At 31.4% G+C, this 7813-nt stretch overlaps 1 protein-coding gene and 1 long non-coding RNA gene across 2 annotated transcripts in view; one reads left to right on the forward strand and one right to left on the reverse strand.

Moving 5' to 3' along the window:
• LOC119188432 (phospholipid-transporting ATPase ABCA1-like) overlaps window positions 1-5096 on the reverse strand; it is a 29649-nt gene extending 24553 nt beyond the window's left edge. The window contains exons 1-8 of the mRNA XM_037447077.1: window positions 4733-5096; window positions 4439-4657; window positions 3869-4088; window positions 3280-3533; window positions 2919-3092; window positions 2160-2404; window positions 1006-1116; window positions 717-858 (exon numbers count right to left, since the gene is read on the reverse strand). Of these exons, the coding sequence (XP_037302974.1) occupies window positions 717-858; window positions 1006-1116; window positions 2160-2404; window positions 2919-3092; window positions 3280-3533; window positions 3869-4080 (1138 nt within the window). The 5' untranslated portion in view covers window positions 4081-4088; window positions 4439-4657; window positions 4733-5096. The remainder of the gene's footprint in view (window positions 1-716; window positions 859-1005; window positions 1117-2159; window positions 2405-2918; window positions 3093-3279; window positions 3534-3868; window positions 4089-4438; window positions 4658-4732) is intronic.
• Window positions 5097-6196: 1100 nt separating this feature from the next.
• Window positions 6197-7526, forward strand: LOC119193474. Its single transcript, XR_005113963.1, has 2 exons — window positions 6197-6326; window positions 7257-7526. It is a non-coding gene; the product is annotated as an uncharacterized LOC119193474 (long non-coding RNA).
• Window positions 7527-7813: the final 287 nt, after the last annotated feature.

Consider the following 7813-nt stretch of genomic DNA (forward strand, 5'->3'; position numbering starts at 1 on the left):
CCACCTACCATGGCTTGGCAAGCATATTTATCCTACAAAAATTTCATGTACGAAATATATTATTTTTCTACAAGTAGGTAAAATAACAATTGACTCATGAAACCCAGTTCAACATGGTCTAACAAATAACCATCATGAAGCGAGTTTCCTATATTGACACCTACATATATGTACTGAGTACCACTATCAAAGGCTTAAACCGCCTTTCCTTCCCTAAACCTTTTTTCTTTAAGGACGCCAGTGAATTCATAATTCTTCGGTTATTGTGGGTAGGTTGTGGAAGAAGGATCACTTAAAATCAACTAAATTTGACTATTTCCCTTTGCTACAATACTCAAACGTTACAAAGTTATGTCGCATGAGCTAGCTAAAATTACACGCCTTGCATAATGTAATACCTATACTAATCAAAGAGCACGCCACAAATGATGAGAACTCGAAGAGTTGGCTGGGTTAATAGCTTCTATTAAGATAATTAAGCACGTGTAACAGTTTAATTAAAATTAATTATCAATGTATTTTATTGATATATATTAATAGATAATATCAATGTAATGTTATGACTGTAATTATATGCGTCCATTTAATATTTATGCAAAACGCTGCATAAACTAGTTATTTATAAGTCATGACGGAATGATATTCGCCTTTGTGTCAGTTGGGTCACTATGTAATAATTAGGCATTATTTTACACAAATATTTCGTATGAACATACCTTTAGAGAAAAACACGCTTATCATAAAGGAAAATGCAAGTGACACGATTATAAATAGCACCATTAGGAACAAAAGAACCGTCCATGGTGTGTAAGTGAACACTGCAAACGCGTCACCAGTAGCTGTATGCTGGAACGGGATCTAAAAATTCATAATTCATTATAACATGATTTTTTAAGGAAAACACACATGTAATACATATATACTTATGCGATACTTTACGAAACACATTAAATATACTACGTGCAAGAATAATAGGCAAAATTGATAAAGGTTTTGTTAACTTACTTTGTACATAATTACTATTATAACAACCGTTACGAATAGGAATGAAAATTGTTTTATAAACCACGCTACCCAGTGCAACCACGAAGGAAGTCCCATTATAGCCATAGTTTCCTGAAAAAAAAAAATACCGGATATTATTCTAGATCTGAGATCGCGGTGGACAAAAATAATATGACTGTAAAATACCATTCAGATCTTATTAACTTTAGCACCCCTTTTAGGAGACTTTTTTTTTTAAGTCCCAACATTTTGGCATACATTACATTAGATAATATTGGCGTATAGTCGGGCCCGAATTATTTTGTCCTGTGCCATCCTTGTTCTCTGAATCAACGAAACCTACCTTAATACCTATGTCTTTAATATTTTCTTTTCATTATTGTACAAGGTTTCCTAAAGCGTCTCACATTACAGTTACTTTTAAATCGCCGGGTCAACATCTTGGAAACATTTCTCAACACAACAAAATGCATAACTTATGTGAACGTGTGAACTTATGTGTATAACGTCTTAGAATGCCTTGTTTTTAATTATTTATTTCCATGTATATGTTAATTGATACAAATATATGCATTTAAAGTAATTAACTTGTTTACATTAAGTAAGTTCTTATTGTACTTATATTCTCTTACCTACCCTACTAATGTTATAAATACGAAAATGAGTAATTATTATGTTTGGATATTTATTACACTTAAAACAAAAAATCTTCGGACCGCGCAAATTAATCAATCGGAATGAAGCTTGATTGACACGATGCAGCTGGCTTGATTAAACGTTGCTTTCAATAAATGATTTAAATGGCTTTTTCCGATCTATCACGAAAATGGACCAAAGTTAACAGTTTTTTTTACCTTATTAAATTACTTATTTTGATTGGTATTTCCATGGGGTCGGAGCGAAGATTAAGATTGTTTATTGGAATCGGCCGTAAGTAGTTTATTCTCGGTTATTCGATCGATTCGAAAATAGAACTATAGATTCGGAGAAAACTATTGGGAATTTGAGCAGTACCTGTACGCGTCACGCAAAATAGATAGCAACTTACTGTACATCATAAAATCGCATTCATTTACACAAGATCCAATCTATCAAAATTATTTAAGTAAAAAAAATATTTTTTCTTAAAGTCCTAATAAATATTTCTAAAATACCTTTAGTTGCAATTCTTTTTCTGTAGTCACAGCTCGCACAGTGTTTACGAATGTGTAAGCAAAGCCCAACATAAGCGTCATGGAGACAAATCTTTCCAGAATTGTTAAAAGCATATCTTCTCTTGATGCAAGTTGAGGTAATCGTTGGAGGTATACATCAGTATTTATGCTTTTTCCAGTTTTTTGTTTTATTATATTTTGTGAGATCGCATGCTGAATAGCAAGAAACATTTCTTGTGAATAGCCTAAAAATATTTTTAAATTATATTATAGAAGACAATAAAATAGTTCAATCTTTATCATTTGTAACAAAGGTCAATGCAATAGGGTAGATATCAATGTTTGATTTCGTACATTACTTAAAAAGTAACGCCAAATAAGAATAAAAATATTTCTGCCATATTATCTTCAAAATTGATTTAAAAATATTTGTGTATTTTGTTTATCTTGCCATCTCTTTCTTAGTATGTGCATCTCTTTTTAGTAATATGATTCTAATTTGCTCTTTTTATTTGAATTTCCAACAGACTTTGTAAATTTTTTCTGTGCTAGATTTTGGCTCATGTACATGCAATTTTTTACAACATAATATTAATAATAATGGGACATATACTTATAATATTGTTTTCTGTCTTATTTAAGCTGGAAAATCTAATATCAGAAATTAAGTCATGATTTTGATGATGATTTTAAAAAGATAAATAGATTTTAATTTTATTATTCTTCAGTAATAAGGTAAGTAATGTTACTCATTGAGACCTGGTGATCTTCCTCCAAATTTATCTTCAGGTTCTCTTGGCCCTGATTGAGGAAAGAGGGGGAATAGTAAATTTGTTCTCCACCCAGTCAAGAGTGGATGATCTAGTGACGGACTGCGCATAGTGGCCGGGAACCTTAATGTTACTTTAATGTTTTCAGGCCATGATGTAGCATCTGAAAGAATTCAATGTTTGTGTATATTGTATTATGAGATACAAATTAGTGGCATTTAACAAAATACTAATCAGAAGGTATACTAATATAAAAATATTAAAACTGTTAAAAAATATACATTTGGTATTTTATTTTGAGTCTTTTATTTTATTAAAAACATTTTGGTTAAGAGTAAAAAAAAACTTACTAGCCATATCATCATCATACTGAATGCCAGCTAGGATATGGTTCATAGCATGAGGCTGTGTAAGTACTGCTTCCAACTCTTTTGCATTTTTATATCCTATGGGTTCAGGAAGGGAACTAAGTCCAAATAGAAGAGATCCAAAAAATCCAAAATTATCATCAACTATAGTAGAAAATACACTTTTTGTTGCTACCCTTGTAAGTGCATTGTCTGGAGAATATGCTAGTGCCATGTTTGCAGATGTGAGATTCTCACTACAAAAATATAATTTTTTAGAGGTATTGATATACACATATTTTGATAATAAAAATCAAAGATGTGATAAAATTAATTAATAAAGGAATATTATGCAAAATAGGCGATATTATATAGATGAGAGTTAAAATGACATAACAATATAAAATATAAAGGTAGATTGGTACTGTAACTAAAAATCCATGTGTTTTTAGCTTAGAAAAATGTATTAATCACAGAAGGTACAGTATAGAATGGTTATGTTTTGTTTAATTCAAAATAACAAACAGTATAACTTTTGTTAAAACTAATGTTAGACCTTGAAAGGATGCCAATTTGAAAAGATTCTACTTACTGATTTTGTGATGATACATTGAAATAAGTAGGGAAGAATGGTGCATAGCTTGTCTTTGGAATCGATTTTGGAGCCAGAAGGCATCTTGTGGATATTAAAAAAATACAAAATATCACAGGTGATAATATTTCAAACAATGTTTGCCACTTGTGTCTTCTCTGAAGAAGAAAGTTCTTCCATACAAGAAGTCTTAATTTGTCAATTGATGACATTGTTAAATCTATAAATAAAAAAATAAATATACGCAGTTAAACCTATACTCATATGGAAACAAAATAGAATTATGTTTATACACAAGTATCCTTATTCCTTGCATAAAATTTCAATATATACATACTCGTAGCATATCCTGTGTATTGAAATGAATTTCATGATAAAGACGTAAACAAAATAGTGTTATATTTACCTACTCACTTTTCAATATCAATTACTACTGTTTACTTTAAATTTAGATTCTCCCTTTCTCGCATTGATGCAGATAGTCGTATTCATAAACTTTAAATGAAATAAGTTCGTAGTTCATAAAAAAAAGAAAAAGAAGTTGAAATATAATATTTTTAATTTGCTCACCTGATAAGTAAAAATCCTAAATTTAAATAAAAAAATCGCACATTTTTCTTTCACTTTAAACACTTATTAAAAATCTGTTCATTACCAGTTTAATAACCGACGTTTAATAATAATTATTGACGACTCTTTTTATAGATTACGAAGGTCACAACGTACACAACAGTTTACAGTACACAAACTCAACATGCACATGACAACGGAGTACAAACCAGGTACAAACTACAAATAAAAAAAAAATTATCAGTCAGTCAAAAGACAATGGATAATTGATTGATATAAAATTGATGTACCTACAAATTGCAGTTACTAGGGAAGTTCGAGGTACAGAGTCGAGATCTATCGATTGTTTCGACTGATCGAATATCTCGATGGTTCTTATCTTTCGCTCGTTCAGTGAAGTTGTCATATTATGATCACAACTTTTAAGCCGGGCTTATACATTCCGAATAGCACTCTCAATTCAGAAATGAAATTTAAAATCTGTATACGGAAAGTTCTGGATTCCATTCAATTTACAAACATCTGAATTTTTTAATTTCGGTCGTAAATTATTCTGAATTATTTCGATTGATCTAAAAGAATGATAAAGGCTAGAATTTTGAAATCAGGCCTGGAATTCATTGAGTTTCTATGAAATGCGCAACTGCGTGTAATTAATATTATACTTAATTATTATAGAATTAAAAAATATATTAGATGTACCTCTTTATCAAATATTACACAAGACCCGGAATACTATATATTCTGTCAATATATTCTGTTTATATTTCTATTTCGTCTTAAATTATTGTTTTCACTTATTTGTGTTTTCTTCATAATTTTCTTTCAAAGATTGATTGAAAGAACATTTTTTTATTGGTCAATTGAATAAAGTTTTGAAATAATTTGGCCTTTTTCGTAAGTTTTGTATTTTTAGGTATGTATTTCTGCTAACGTTGAGTTAACAAATAATAACACTGATCTCGATCAGTATATATAAGAAAGATATGATTTGTGAAGCTAATATCCGTTTTTCTGAATTTGAGTTCCGTTTCTGACTTCAGAAAGCCGTGCCGGATGTATAACTTCGGCCTTATTAGCAGTTTAAGGCGAAGCTCTTCTTACGTGAACGATAGACACATCCCTGTAATTGCGACGAACGCGATCAATATATCAATGGAAGACTTGGCTTGTATCTTATGATCCTATGCGAAGAGCATTGTAATATGTATGGCAAAATCCTATGTTACCTAATTATATTAAAGCAATATCCCAAAGAGAATACAAATACTACGTAAGACAATATCCGATGACGAGGCGCAACGTGACATAAGTCACAATTTTTTTAATATTAAATTATACAATAATCCGAAATGAGTTTAATTGTAAAAATATTCTAGTAACGATTGACTTATTTCTACGTCATATTTAAGTCTTTAGATTATATTTAAAGTGTGAACTTTTAATCAAAACAGTTCCAAATAATAAAAACCACGAAGGGCGAGTAAGTCCGTAGCACTGATCACGTTTTGTTAAAGGTCCACGTTCGAGACTAGCCGCAAACCGCAGGCTGCACGTGACACTATTGGTTTCTGTAAGTTTCTATGAAAATGATTCCGAGCAACGCGACATTGTAACATGTGACCGCGGAGCGCAGCTTCGACCGTCCGCATCACCGCCGCAAGACAAATACTAATACACAATACACGGTCACAATATCTGTGCACTTCTCTGGAATGCAGTGCCCCTCCCTATTTTCTTTTCACCTCCCCGCGCACGCCGTATCTTGTCTCTACTCTGGTCAGTACGGTTTGCATCTTCGTTGTCGATACGCATTTCGAGAATTGAGCTATTTGTATCTAACGATTGTTTTGTTTTGAAAATATATTGTTACGATTGGACTATTTTTGTAAGTTATTTTTTTTAAAAAAATATTCATTTATTAAATTATTTTATAAAAAGAAAAACATACATACACACACATACATTAAATGTATACATTTAGAAATAATACTTTTAAATTCAGTCAGTACAAAAAAAATACTATATTAGATATTTTCAGTGATGCTTGTTTTTTACACTGTACTTGAGTGTCGATGTAACGTCATCGAAGCGAGGTGCACAGATAATGTGACCGTGTCATATTTATAAATACCTTCTAAAATGAAAATAACAATTAACAATACATCTATCTTATTTTAAATAATGCAGCAAATATACGAGAATGAGTGAACATAAATAATTCATAGGTTTTATTTATCTCGAAAGGGTATTTAGATGAAATGTCAATTTTGAATTTATTAAATTACTTAATGCATCAAAATTAAAAAGATTCGAATTGTGAATGCCATTTTCCGAAATGTCTCATCAACTCAATTTAGTTGGATTACTAATCTGAATTAGTATCTGACGTCATCGATAATACCCTACATTAAACCAAAAACATTAACAGCTAAGATGTTAATGCTATGATCTGTCGTAATGGGAAAATCTAAGGGAACGAAGGGCAAAAAGAATACTTAATTATAATAGATATGTGGCAATGTGATAAACTAAGTATTTGAGCATTTTCTATTGTCTTAAAGATTGTGGCTCATGCTGTGATTGCTTATAACTAGGCTTACCATAATTACGAAGAGCCAAAGAGAGAGCTGGGACAGGGATCTCAAACCGGGATTATCCCGGTCAAACCGGGACGTATGGTAAGCCTACTTATAACCAGAGTTACAATTACGTAAGCGATTATAGCTATAAATATGTGTAGTTATTATAAGAATTATTGTAAACTCCGTTAGCAATCCTTATCCAATAAATAAATAAATAAATGTGCGACTTGCAGTCTATCTCGGAATAGAAGAGACCGCGGCTGCAAGCAAGAATGCGGTCGATCGCAACTGTAGTCACAGGCCTCATTGCACTGCGGGCTGCGGCTGCCGCCTGCGGGTCGTCTTTGACTTGTCTTTTATGTTCGTCGCTAATACAGACAGCGGGCACCATAATATGAAACTGCGAATTTACATTTAAAAAGGTTGCAAGTATGAAACAATGTTTTATTTCTGTTTTGGCAATTTTATAGAGACAGAACTATATGGATATAATTCCTAATATTATGATATTTTTTTTATTGACTAGCTTTTACTCGTGGTTCCGCCGCGTGAAAAGTTTTACCGGGATAAAAGCCTTTAACACTCACGAGTATTGAAGATTCTTATTAGTGAAAGAATTTTCAAAATCAGTTTAGTAGTTCCCGAGATTAGCCCCTACAAACTCACAAACTTCCTCTTTATAACATTAAGTACCATAGTTGTAGTAAGTGATTGATGTTTATGTAATTTCTTGATATAAGTACCTACTTAAATAAATACATTGTTTTATATAAGTCGTCGTATAAATACT

The sequence above is a fragment of the Manduca sexta genome, unplaced genomic scaffold (genome assembly GCF_014839805.1).
Source record: "Manduca sexta isolate Smith_Timp_Sample1 unplaced genomic scaffold, JHU_Msex_v1.0 HiC_scaffold_57, whole genome shotgun sequence".
Lineage (NCBI taxonomy): Eukaryota > Metazoa > Arthropoda > Insecta > Lepidoptera > Sphingidae > Manduca > Manduca sexta.